Source organism: Epinephelus fuscoguttatus, linkage group LG18 (assembly GCF_011397635.1).
Source record: "Epinephelus fuscoguttatus linkage group LG18, E.fuscoguttatus.final_Chr_v1".
Lineage (NCBI taxonomy): Eukaryota > Metazoa > Chordata > Actinopteri > Perciformes > Serranidae > Epinephelus > Epinephelus fuscoguttatus.
The window spans coordinates 9,184,707-9,199,340 of NC_064769.1; the positions used below are offsets into that span (position 1 = coordinate 9,184,707).

At 39.4% G+C, this 14,634-nt stretch overlaps 1 protein-coding gene across 1 annotated transcript in view; it reads right to left on the reverse strand.

The window, feature by feature from the left end:
* The window catches only part of LOC125905544 (netrin receptor UNC5D-like), a 236,520-nt gene extending 223,864 nt beyond the window's left edge, over positions 1-12,656 (reverse strand). The window contains exon 1 of the mRNA XM_049603559.1: positions 12,169-12,656. Within this exon, the coding sequence (XP_049459516.1) occupies positions 12,169-12,253 (85 nt within the window). The 5' untranslated portion in view covers positions 12,254-12,656. The remainder of the gene's footprint in view (positions 1-12,168) is intronic.
* Between the last annotated feature and the right edge of the window lie 1,978 nt (positions 12,657-14,634).

Below are 14,634 nucleotides of genomic sequence, written 5' to 3' on the forward strand. Positions count from 1 at the left end.
CTCTAAGGAAAATCTGCAGATCCAATGCCTACAGCATGGTGAAATCATGTATTCCAGACATGTTGGTTGCACATGGTCAGGACACAAAATTAATACAAATATGGTCCGTCACAATGAATTAAAATGTTATTTAATTATGAGGTGAATGATTAACATGCATTTAATATTCAGGTTTACTCACAGGATTATTTCAGCTTCATTAACCTCCATGTTGTTCATTCATTTTTATTTAATTTTAAAAAAAAAAACAAAAAAAAAAAAACATGATGACAAGCTTGACTTACAGTACTGAGGGTGTTGCTGACTTACAAACATTCTTCCATCCAAAAATACTGCAATGTCTTAGTGGGGGTACCAGTGATTTCCTCTGAATCTCCCCCATTTGTCTACAGGACTGAGCATTTCTTCTGAAAAACAGGCATCTTCCAGGACCAGTGGATTTCCACTTTTTGTTTTATTTTAGGAATGACAAGAGCTTTGTTGGTTTTACAACACACAGTCACTCATGACTACAGAGAGGTATTATGTAGACTTCATACACCAAGAGGGACTGTTAAACCCCATCCTGCATCTCTGACACTCACAAAAGTATCCAAACAGCCATTGAGAACAGACAGGACTGCATAAAATATAGCCAGGCATAGGTAGTCCTTTTCTGTAGCATGGGGTGTCATCTGATTTTTCTTTTTAATGAAAAAAGGAAGAGGGAGAGCAAACCTCACTAAATATGAGGTGTAGATATAAGGAATAAAATCAACAATGTGAATGAACATCTTAAATAGCGACTCAACTATTAACCAACCTTTCAACAGTACTCTGTTCATGCAACACATTGTCCCTTTCAACTTGTCAAATACTGGTGCTTGGTCAGTTGCAGTCAGTTTTGGATGCTCAAGATCAGGGTGTCAATTAACACTCATTACTAGGGCACCATTGACTGTATATACTAATAGTGGTAGCTACTATGACGTCACCCATTGGTTTGTGGACCCGGTTTTGAAGCCTTGAGTTTCAGCCCCCTGTACAGTTGCCATGGATGTTGAAATTAGCTATAGAGACTAAAACCTTTTTTGTGCCAGGCTTTATACCCGTTTATTTCTGCTGTAAATTTGGGCATTTTAACATGGGTGTCTATGGGGATTTACTCTGTTTTGGTGCAAGCCTCAAGGGGTCATCACATGAACTACAGTTTTTGGCACTTGAGTATTGGCTTCATTTTTCAGCCTCTGAGGCTGCTGCTTGGGCTGTACCCGACTCAGAATTATGTCAGTCGAATCAGGTTTGGGTGTTCAATACAAATATTTTACTATTCTTTCCTTTTGTTCCACATGGAGTTTGAGACTCTGAATGGGGTTCAGCCTGTCATTCAACATGACAGTAAAATTCTCAGAATATAGCAAACAAGCTAACTACAAATCTGAAATATGCATCAATTTTTTTTTTGCCAACATTAGATATCAAACAAAAGCCAGAGACTTTATCATATTAAGTTGCAATGTGTGAGCTGTAAATTCACCACTTCTAAGCAGAAGGCAGAAGACGTTATGTCAGAGCCTGACCGGGCAAAGCCTCTGTTCCTCCAGGCAGCTGCCTGAAAGCAAGGGGCGCTCACTCTGCTGCTAAGTACACTGCACACTGACTGACAAGACAAAACAAATAAACAAACAAAAGATCGGGTCTCCAACTGATGATTCAAATCTCTGGCTTTCAGTGAGCAGCCCAAGTCAATACATGTAATGTGTCTTTTCAAAATAAACTTCTGTTTTCACTGAAAATGTACATTTTTGCTCAGTAAATGCAAACAGTCTCTTTTTCTATATTGTTTACATTTAGGTTTACTTCCTTAGGTTTGGACTAGGCCTGTCGCAATATGTGATAAGTCGGTCAATTGCACAGTAAATTTAAAGGGAGACGATAACTTTTCCGGCCGCGATTAATTGCCATATTCATGCGTGTTTGTTTTTCTCGTCTCTCTCCACCAAAGACACTGGACGACAAGAGCGTTCACTGCCATGCATCATCTGGCAGCCAGGTGAGTTGGTTCATTAGCTTAATGAATGGAGGGAAAGCTCTCGTCATCGAGTGTCTTTGTCTCTGTGGGGGAGGCAGGGCTATGGGCTACACACACACACACACACACACACACACACACACACACACAGAGTGCAATCTTTGCGAGGGGGAGACAAGGCCGAGGAAAAAAAAGAGTTGAGTGTAAGAGAAAGACATGGATTATTTTTGGTTGTTTTTTTCAAGTGCAATTTTTGATAAGAGACTGAAAGTCCATTTTATCATTTTTGGTTATTTGATTTTTTTTCTATTGCAGTGCACTTTTTGTTAACAGGGACTGAGAGTCTTTTTTTGTATTCATAAGGTTTTTATTTTGGTATTTTTACGTGTTATTTCGTATATTTAAATTTTCTTTTTTTGCACTCCTAAATATTCTTGTTAAATAAATGTTTATTTTTCTTTAAAAGGGTGTACTTGGATCATTATCCCTTTATTATCATTATATAAGTTTAAAAAATGGTCTAAAAACAGCAAAATTACAACAATAATAAAAATGGTCTTAAAAGCACAATATTACGCAATATTATCACTTATCGCAATAATGTCTGATGCTTAGAAGTTTAGAAAAATACATCTTGGTTCGGCATTAAAAGAGATACATTTGAAGGTAGCATTTGTTATTAACGTAATGTAACGTCATGTGATATGTCACTTATATCACATGACAAATGTCATTGGCATAGTATGGTACATATACTGGCACACTACGTCATTTCTAAAACAACTTGATTTATTTCTGGTTTCACACAGGATATGGACAGTGGTCCTATGCAGACTTTCTCGCTCTTTCTACTACGACAGTTGCTCAGAGCATTAAAACTGCGGTCACCCAGTGCATCTCATATTGCCACTAAAGGCTGCCTTGGTGCGTCAGTGTCGAACACCAAGGGCCATTGACCAAGTGCAGTATATGATGAGTTGGGGTTGTTTGGCTGAGAACAGGTTGGTTCATGAGACAGAAACAGGACTAAGACAAAACAAAAGCTAGAGCTGGAAACATTAAATGGGTTCACAGTTTATCTTAAATGACAACAATTTCCTCAAACATTTACCATCACACCTTACTAACCTCAAACCATTACAGACGTACAAATGTTGATGACTACAGCACATACAGCCATGACAGCATGTTTTCATGAAGTATACGGTTGTGTAAGGGCTTTATTGGTCCTGAGGCACACTAACAAGGAAATCAATCACATGTTCACCTCTATGGATTCCTTACATTTCTCATTTCTGATGTGTTTCCAATAAATTTCCCATTAATATTGTGACATACTAGGGTGTATGTTGAAGTCTCCCCTGTGAGACAATATAAAAAAACAACAACAAAACATTGACGCTGACGTTTAAATGTGTTCTTTTTGATTTCCTCTCATCATACTTCCTCACTTGCTACCAAACCTAGTGCACGAGCATGTTCAATTCTGTATGTCAAAACACTTTAGCACTCAAAGCAAACGCACATAAACAAACACCAAACCCCTACTTTAATCCAAAAGTCATTAAATATGTATTTGCTTTTGATTACTCTTGAAATTAATTCATCAGGGAGAGCAGTGACAGGTGCTCGCTGTTACTGACAAACTGCTGTGGCAGTTACTGATAACATGAGATATTTAAGTATTCTGCACTGTAACCCTCCTATCTGTCTTTCTCTCTCTCCGTCTGCTTTTTCCTTCTAACGTTTCCTACTCCCCCGTTCTGCCTCTCCAAGCTCAGCTCTCCTTTCTCCTTCAGTCAGGTGAAGTGAGAAATGATACCAGAACCAAAACATTTGTCACAGCAACTATCCACTGAAACTAAATTACATCGAAAGGAATTGCAAGGGAGGAGTGGACAACAAGAAAGGATGAGGGGATGGGGTATTTATGAAATAAAAGCGCTACAGAGGAAACAAAAGTGCTACCCACAGGTACAAACTGGGAGATGGGGAGAGCGAGGTGGAGGGAGGAGAATGTTTGGCATTGAGGTGAACGGTGTATGGTGTGAATCTTGCCTTTGCGGTAATGCCCTTGAGTTAGCCAGTGAGGCATTGAATGGTGCATTGTGGATGGGCAGTTATCTCCAAGGCTTCCCTTTCAGTTATTAGAAAACACATGACAGCAATGCTAGCTCTTATTGAACAGAGAGCTTCAAGGCTGTGCAGACAAGGCTAAGAGGCAAATCTGCAGGAGGCAACTGAAATGGCAACATCTGACACCCTGTCATTCTTTCGGCATTTGTGCATAAAGAGGCTATTGTAAAACGTTACGGTGCATGCACGCAAAGATTCAGTATGAATGCAACATGTATAGATGATGCTGAGTGATGAAAGTATAATCACTATGTAGTACGTAAACTATTAATAAAGGCTAGAGATGCCTAGAGCTGATCCTAAGAATTGGTATCACGGTCAATCTTTGCATGTTTTAATCCATCGCTGCCATCAAATGAACCCAATAAATACCAATCCTTTCATTACTACTCTGTCCATCATGGCCTGCTGGTGCTGCAAAGCTGCTCTACAGTGTAAGCATTTTATATGCCAGTGAAAATTAGAATATGCCTAGGTGAAAAAATATTTGTGCACATTAATGTGAGTGACTCTCCGTTCTGACAACCATATTTTAAAATACATTGAGTTGCTAAGCGTACACTTTTTCTATTTAATTTTTTTTATCTATCGCTGGGTAAAATGACATGTCACTGGCAGCAGGTCTGCAAAAGATGATTTTTTTAGGGAAGAGCTTCCACTCTGAAACACTACTGTACAACTGTAAATGGATTGCATGTTTTTGTAGTTCCAACAACTTTAACAGAGTGATGCATCTTCTCTAGCAAAACAATGTAGCTGATCACATCCGTTCCAGGAGTTACATTCTCAACATCATAACTCTGAACTAGGAACTCCAGCAAGATAAAGTAGCTCACAAAAAGTAACATGTGCCTTATTTTGTAGACTATGGCTGTTTGATCAACATTACACATTTGTGGATGTTGCATTTGTGTCAAGACTCAGTCAGCAGATACCCAATATCAAAACAACTGGATCAGGATCAGGGCCAAAGAAATTCCTAATAAATAATAAATCTAAACAATGCAATGCCAGACAACACTGCATCTAATGGCAGAGAAAAAATTCTACAATGCAGCTAGCAAAGGCAGTTTCTAAAGAAACTGCAGTGTGAATGCTGGATGAAAAATTGAATCCAAACTGGACTGCTGGTTTTCATACTGTATGCATGACTCGCACCTCAGATTCAGCAACAATGGCGACAAAAACAATGTGCAGACAAAAGTTAACATGCAGCACTGTTCCTAAATGTTCTCAATAAAATGTTGAAACTGAGAAGTTTAGACTATGGGCCCGAACGACGCATAGTGCGTCCAAATTCACACCCATTCTTCTCTATGGATTTTCTCCGTAACCGTGCGTCATAGCGAGAAGCCACACATATCAGCGGAAACAGCAGCATTGTAGCTTTCCGACAAGGCCAAGCACTTGTCAGTAATCCAATGTTTTCACAGCGAAAAATTACAATAAAATGATGTATAACAGAGCTTTAATACAGCTTTGCACACACATTACTCTTGGATGGATTACTCACAAACGCAGGCTCGCACAGAAATGCCACGCATATCACACGAAAGCACAGGACCACACACATCATTGTGTTGTCATCCCATCACGCTCTAAATACAGATCAATTGTCTACAAAATAAAAACCTGACGAATTTCTTTACAATCCATTATACAGATCTTGTTGTCAGTCACTTCATATAGTGAGGAATATCGTATCTTACCACGTCTTAGGCTTGTGTGTGTTTCTCCCTGTCTATCCACATTTGTAGTCCGGCTTTCAAGATGCAAATATCTCCATATTGTCCAGTTGATACTCCATCAAACTTTGTATGACAAGACCAGCCACTTCACCTTTGCGCACCCAGACAACTGCAGCCTAATGCATGCTGACAGGGCCGTAGTCACCATATACATTGAGGGGGACACGTGCTCCTCCACCAATGCCCAAAATGTCCCCCCAATATATAACTGAAACTGAAACACAAATATTATCTTGGAGGACATCATTGCACTTGGTTGACTATTTTTCTATGATCTTAGATGTAAATATTGCATGTTTCTTTCAGATAAAACACATTTTTGACTTGTGAATGAGTCAATGGAATTTCTTGCAATAATGAAAAAATACTGGCAAACATGTCCGCCTGGCACAAACCACATGTTTTGGACAGCTGAGCAGTGACAGAATGTCCCAGCATCATGGTTCTTATACTGCCAGATTCCAGAGAGTCTCCCCTCTTCATATATGGCAGCATATGTCTTCTTCCAACTTGCTATGCTGAGATACAATGTAATGTAAAAATGTAAGAATTTAGGTACACAGATTTGTTTTTTTCATTGATATAAAATTAATATAAAATACAGGCACATAGAAGGACATGAAATGATGGCAAATCAGGTTAGCCCAGATTGTCCTGAAAAAAACAAACAAGATATAGCATGTGTATGTAGCCTTTATAATGACTGTGATATGAGCTTAAAAGTAAAGACAGTAAAAATACCCCAAAAAGGCCTTGGGCCCATAGGGTTAAAAAGTACCGAAATAAGGTACCGTTTGGTACCGGTACTGAATTCCATTTACCGGTACCGGTACCGTATCGGTTCAATTATGAACGGTACCCAACCCTAATAAGAACTGGAGAGTATTTCATTTGAGTATTTCATATTTGCGATGAAAGATATTTTTACTCATCTCCGGACTGGCCACAATGGATGGTAATAGTTAATTGATTCATCCGATCTCCTGCCAAGTAGTTTTTTAAAAGTGTGTTTATTCCAATCAGTTTCCAGTGACGGACTGGTTCTGTGTAACAAACCATCTGGCATGTCAGGTTTTGAGAGATGTGGAAGATTGTAAAGGTTGAATAGAGTTTCTACAAGAATGTATGAATGAGCAGTTAAGGTTTAAGGAATGCATAAAAAACAAATTAAAACATTCCATCGGATCATTTGAATGGAGAAAAAATCCCCCCACAAATGAATATTTTTGAAAGTATGAAAAATATTAATGATGAAAGTAATAGCACACATGTCTTAACTGAACTCAACATTCTGATGTTTTCAACAAAGACAAAACTTGATTACAAAGCAAAATAGGACCTGCAGTAATCTATACGTATCCACAATGGAACTGAGCAGAAATATGACGTTACATCAACTGATTCATAATGAAAGCATTGTTTTTTTTTTATTGGAGCAAACAAAGGGATTCTGTTCCAATCAATCCCACCTCTCATGGGAATACCATGTACAAAAGTGTGTCTATTGACCAGATTCCAAAGTCTCAATATCCCATAGACAAAGACAATAGCTATTTGATTACTACGGTAGCTTTGTCCAACACAGACTCTAATCACACTTTATCAGCATAATGTGTATGTTTACTTCCAAGCAAAATTAGTTTTTTCTGCATAACATTCAGAATGATTTTCATCGTATTTGATTTTGTAGCATCTCTGCCTTCACTGTAGACAATATCCCCTACCCTTGTTTGGCTGCTGGTGAGCTTAGATCCCTCTGAACGTGAAGAAAAAAATGACGGGAGAGGGGGTTGGTGAGTTGGATAGAGAAATGGTTTCCCTCTGAATAATGCAATAGTGAAACTGGGCAATATGACCACCATGCGATCTCCTACAGAATAGAAACAACTGTGGATACCAGCCCATCTGTGCTCGTGATTTCATCTCATGTGAAATGTCAGTCAAATCAAAGCTGGAGCTTGAGAAAGAGTCTGGCAGTCATTTTTTGGGATAAATAAAACATGGCAGAGATGACTCCATTGGCCTTTATTCCTCTTTCTCACTCTCTCTCTCTCTCTCTGTTTCTATCTTGAGTATTTTCACTTGCGCCATGCTCAGGCCTGGATGCGTTTTTTAGCAGCAGGAGGCACAATGGCTTCAGCTCCAAGGCTCGGCCACTATGGGCTTGTCACATTTGATCAAATTATAAGAAAATATATCTTTCTAAATTTAAATGAAATTGTGCGTTGTGCTACCATTTCATAGAAGTGATATGTTGTTCAAACTTTCATGTTTTCCCCCAGTGTTACATCCTGTGATGCTGGGAGGTTGGAGTGGCGGTTCTCCTATAACCTACTCTACCATGATCTAAGGTCAATCAGGCATGTGTTTTCTGCTTTGCGTGTGGATAGAGAGTTGAGGCTTGCTCCAGGCTGACCAGTTACATGACTTAACAGTATTTTCATGCCCGAGTCACAGCACACGGGTACATTTATTGATTTCACCCTGATAACCTTATATAGACCATTAGGACTAAACTGATGTCTTCAATCAAGCAGTTTGTCCAATTAGTTTACACCACTCAAGCATCCCATTTTAAAGGATGAGGCTGGGGATTAGTAGTATTAGTTTTAACTGATTATCTTTTAGTTTTAGGGTATTGGTTCGGCATAACAAGCTTTTTGATAACATAATACTAGGTTTAGGTAATTCTTTTGATATTTAATGGACCACACAATTAACTGTGAAAATTATCTATAGACCAAATCACAATGTTTGTTTACAATAACTTACGAGTAGAAAAGCTTGAGAAAAGCCACCAAACTCAATTGACAAAAGCAATCATTTTACAACACTGGAGTTGCTGGTCTACCGCTGTCTCGACAAGTTAATGAGTAAGATAAAGTACTGAAAATATTCTAAATCTATTGTACACTTCAACTGATATGGGTTTCTTTGGCTGGGTCTTTATAGGCCGCTAAAATACATTTTGCTGCAGCCCCTGTCCACAGCAGTGTATTTTGTCAGACGCCAAATGCCCTGTTTCTATTTATCCCTGTTGCTCACTTTTGAAAGCTGTAATGGACGGGGAACGGCTGTAAGTGGAGATGAAATGAGGAATGATCTTTATGATTCCTTTTTATTTCCCCTACAAAAAACAAAATAGCCTTTTGGTCACAGCTGGCTGGAGGGACACATCACAGTAGTTGAAAGTTTCTTGTAAGCTAAATGACCATCGCTACTAAAAGGCTAGGCTTCTTGCTGTTGGATACACTGTCATTTTCAGTAAATATCACAACATAAAACTTGTGTTTTCTGTTTAAAAAATAACATTAAAAAAACATCGGGAGATCGCAATTAGGCTACTCAGCCATCTTTTAGGTTGACCTCGAGCCCACAGCTGATAGTTACGTGGTTTGTTTACGTGACGTAACAGAAGTACATATTTAATGGATTCAGCGTAGACAGAGAGCTCTGATGTTACACATTGTACTGCAATAGTTAGATGCTCGTTCGCTGTTGGGACACAGTGTCATTATGTTCCACTCACGAGTGGCTGCTGAGTCAAGTGGAATACTTGGTAAAATTCGGTATCCTGGTCTGACACCGTTGGTCTGTTGTGGGCTTAAGATCAAACCAGTTTGAAAGTTTTTACACCGGCCCAACCCTACACTGCAGAAATGTCAGATAGGTCAGACCAACTATATCTCTTACAGTTACAACAGAGAATGATAACAGATATAAAAAGGCCTACATCACATATTTACGCAATTCAAAACAGTTTCCAGTTGTCTACCTGAAAGTGTTTGCACGACATCATGGTGATTTGGTCTATTGATAATGAAAATAATTGTTGCAGCCATAATCTACTAAACATTAGTACCATGCATTATGTTTTTGTGACATTTTTTTCTGCAAACTCCTTATTTTTCCATTGAACTAAAATCCACATGTGAAATGTCAAACTGTTTTGAGGTTGGCTTCTGCTGAAATGTGACAACTGAGCATTTTCTGCAATCATGAAAAGCTCTTTTTTAACGTGAACCATCTACAAAGAAATTCATTTACAGTCACAAGGAACTCATGGAGAGAACGCTTACGAAGCCACAGTCCTTCACACAGATGACTCAAATTGTGTAGCTGCACTCACATGCGGCACACTCGACAAACATATAAACATATCCAAGCTGTGATGCACTTGCTCACCCTTTCACTGCTAACACTGCTGCTTCACTGATCACACTGCAAACGCCTCTGTTATGTTCTTTGCTGCTGCTCAACATTTCATCAGCCCCGTCTCTTCCCTGAATCCACTGGTGGGCACTGATTCCAGGTTCCTCCTTTGGGGTAAGTTTGTTCTCGTCACTTTGTGTTCTTTCAGTGTGCTAAGCTTTAAGTTGTATGCTCGCAGGTGTATGACTGAGTCCCCAGACATAAAGAATAAAGTTGTAGTACTAAAATTAAAATCTGGGTTCTAATTGAGAAATACATTTACAACTGTATGGGGAGTTTATATGTGCGGCTGGATGACTTAATTCTTATTGCAACCATGCTCCATAACTCAGCCTGTATGTTTGACATTATTTAGTCAGATTTTTGTGGAGTCTGCTTTTCCATTTCATCTCATTTCATTTCTACATAAAGTATTTGACTGTTGACATCCATATTATTGCACAACATTAATATTTATTTCACAGCCTGTCAGATAGCCACCGGAGACGCCACTTTAAAACCTGGATAATGTTTAACAGCATATACCTACGCAGCTTAGGAAAACTACATTTTGTACACACGGGCACATTTCACTTCCATGCACTCACAATATTATTGTTTTTTCCCCATACATAGGTCATGCCTTTCCAAAATCATGCAACGCTGTGCGTAACAACGTAGCCACTGTGGAAATGCTGGCCATGTAAATAAAATGTACAGCCAGTTCTTAAAGGTTAAACTCAACGTCTTTCAGACTAACAAAATGAACAAAAAAATGAACAAAAAAATGACAAAAACCCTCCTGATCTCTCCATGCAAAGTTGCCCTGAAGATACATACTGTATGCATAATCTAATATTTATGCTATGCAAATTTCAAAGTTGAAGCTAATTTCAGAACTTGGGATGCAAAAATGAAAACCTTGGGGCTAGTTAACTAATTGACTTGCAAATGCATCTTTGTCTCACTGCCATGTGAGCTAAATGGATGTCAATAGGTCAGGACAGATTCACCCAAAGAATAGGAGAAGATGTAATGATGATCCAGTCACGGACCAAAAGGAAACATTTTTGGACAATGCATAACATCTCAGTCTTCCCACAGGCCTAAATAAATCACCAATTTTGGCATCACCACTAAGAATATTTACAGCACAGTTACATTTAGACAAAACTAGTTGTTGAGTAGTTGAGTATCCTACAACTTGTATACACTTGATCAGCTAGGACTTTTTAAACAAACCTGGAAAATTAGTATAAATAGCATCCAAAACATTTCATGCAACCAGTATCAACTAGATGCTGCAGAAAAGAGCACAGCCCTAAAGCAATAATTTCCATATTTTGCGTTAAACAATAGCTTAAGCTACAGAAGTGAAGATAATAGGACACAGGCACGCCACCATCCTCTCCAATTCTACTGCTATTTCGTAAACATGACAACTTCTCAATGAACCAATTCATGTGGCTAATGAGACCCTCTAGCAATTGATAACATGTGTTGGCTTTAGCAGCTAAAATAAAAAGACTTATCACAAAAATTAATTGTCAAGCATTACTTGAACAGTGGGCTACGATTAAGATATGAAATGATATAATCTCCCTTTCCATTAGTTAAAACGTGGCAAAGGGCAACAGAGCGGATATTATCGCAGCATTTATCTGAGCACAACTGGTCGCCAAACAGATTTTAAAATTTCAAATTAGCTTAATTACAGTGCGTTAAACGAAACGCGACTCAGTTTTCACCTTTAAACACACCAATAATCTAAAAAGGTGCCACATCAGCTACTCAAACACGGCTCAGCCAGCTCGTGGCGCATTACAAATAGAAACTTGCCACATTTCAAATGCGAGCTGAAAAAATGTCTTACTTTTCTGACAGTCACACGCACACACAAACTGTTCACACCGGTCGGTAAATCACTTTTCACAACCCAAACACACTACAACCACGGCTACAAGCACTGTCTGTCGAGGTACACACGTCTTTCCTTTCTCGAGTTTATTTTTCAAGGACTGAGACTCCCTCCCATGGGAAAAACATTGGGCTCATCAAAGAGTGTGTCAGTGTCGTGCTTACCTCTTGCTAACGTGGCCGGGGCGTGCAAACCGAGAAGCACGAGGATGCCGAAACTCAGGTAGCATCCTCCCGAAAACTGTCCCATCACTGCTCTGTGTGTCTCCCTCCCCGTCGGGTCTGGGGGCACTGGCCGCGGGTCTCCAGCATTTGTCGTCTGCTCGAGGCACCTCTAAACACGTTACCGTCCCCCCCGACGGAAGCTCTGTCCAGGTGTTTGGGTTAGTTAGTGTCCGCCAGGAGAGCCGTCACCTCGCGGTATCGCAGTGCGGAGGGGAAGAGATGGAAAGTGGTGCGGAGCGTGGAGCAGTCCGCTCGGTGCTGCGCGGGAGTGGAATAATTAGACAGAGCGCGCGAGCCAACAGCTTTCGGCTTTTCGGACGGAGAGAGAGAGAAACACGGAGAAGGAGAGAGAGGAAACGCGGGTGTGAGATGGGTCTTGTCCAAACCCCTGTGGACCTGTTGAGAAATTACAAAGGTGCGTGCGTGCATGTGCGCACGCGCCTCGTTCGTTCGAAAACAACATATTTAAATTATCCCTCTCCTTTTCTTTTCTTTCTGTTTTTTAACAGTTCAGCTCCACCCAAGCTTGTTTTCTGGACAGCAGTGTGGTCATTTAAATCGACACCATTGCATTGGAGCTCTTGCCAATGGCGTTGTGTGGAAAATTACATGTTTAGTAATGAATGCCCATCTTTATCTTCAGTGTATGAACACATGGCCAGTGATTGATGTCCATTTGCCAATTCAGCAGGGAATAGCTCAGTTCAATCACGCCCCCCAAATGTCCCCTTTTAAAATGATTAAATTCAGTTTCTTAGTGTTTATATTTTAGTGATCAACCTTAAGGACTATATAAGCAGCAGCAGAGGGTATATTCAGATTCTTTAAGTAACAACACACCTAAAATTACAAGTAATTTTAAAGAGGTATTCATTCACCACCTAAATTAGGAATTCCAGTATGTTATTAAAATGGCCTAAGAAAGTTTGATCAATGGATGTGAACATGAGTGCCCCTCTCTCTCAAAACCAGAAACCAGAGAAGTCTCAAACTTGTGGTATTATAGGGTTTAAAGTCTGGAGCTGCTCCGTAGGCAGAATGTTTGTTTTCTTTTACATATCCCCATGAGCTTTTTTTTCTATTGCAGTGTTCTCAGTTCTGAAACAAAAAATGAACTAATATACTTTGATCAGTGCCCCATGTGTCATCTAGAACATCTTTCCCAATTCTCTGTCTATGGAGAAGGCCCAGACTTCAAAACCTATTACATCACAAGTTTGAGTTGGATTTGGGAGGGAGCTGTTCATTTTTACTATTATTTTTTGGACAATCTTAGAGGACTGACATGTGGGACATAGTTCCTTTATCAAGTATTCATCATTGTATATATATTACATTTTAAAATATTATTCCTGAAGTACATAAACAGCCTGTTCACTGCTTAGCGCCTGAGTAAACAACAGGGTGCTTGTAGGCCTAAGTCTTGACCCTTTACTAAGGTACAAACAACAACCTACCACTCAGTAAAAAATCTCCATTACAAGTAGACGTCTTGAATCTAAAAATGTTCTTTGGTAAATTAATGAATAAATGAAACATGACAAAAGTTACATTAAGAATAAAAGTGCTTACACTGTATTGTTATATATTATATTTTTGGACAATCAGTTAGCATTCAAATGTGGTAGCTGGCTGAGGTGAAGCTGATTCTAGCTCATTGTATACACTACTGAGTTACTAAATGTGCTGTATTATAAAGGCATTGTGTTTAATTATAATCATCATGGGTGTGACAGTTGGTAAATTCAGGCAACAGAGGGCGAAGGACTGAAATGCAGACAAATGCTCACAAAGCAAGCAGGTTGATGAAAGGAATGGAAGCCTTAACAGTGAAACAAACTCAGCAGGGGCGCAACAGGTGGGCAGGCCACAAACAGGTAAAAAGGAACAGGTGGTTAGATGGCTGCGCACAACTTATAAACACTAACAATCTGGCATTGACTGGAGAGAATGGCTGGTTGGGAAATGAGACACAGGTGAGCAGGTGGGAGTCAGGTGATTGGGACAGGTGGAAAAGTCTGAGGCCATCTGGTGGGCAGGTGGAGAATGGCAATAAATGCAAGGTGTCAGAAATGCAGGGGCTTGTGACTATAGGTTTTAAAATCTGAATTTGTAAAGTCACTACAGCTGTCAAATAAATGCAGTGGTGCAAAAAGTACAGGATTTCCCTCTGCAAAGTTAAAATTATGAAAAAGAATTCACATAAACCATGTCAATAGTTGATTGATTTTGTGTGGTATCCCTTCATTATCAGAATATTTTCTTAAATTTGCCTCACATAAATACAAAAACAGGCAAAACAAAAGTTAATATGACTTCAGACATTACTAAAGGTGGATGCAGTGCCCTTGTAATGAGAGTGTATGTATTTAGTTACTTTCTACCACTGTATATAGGCTGTGGTTG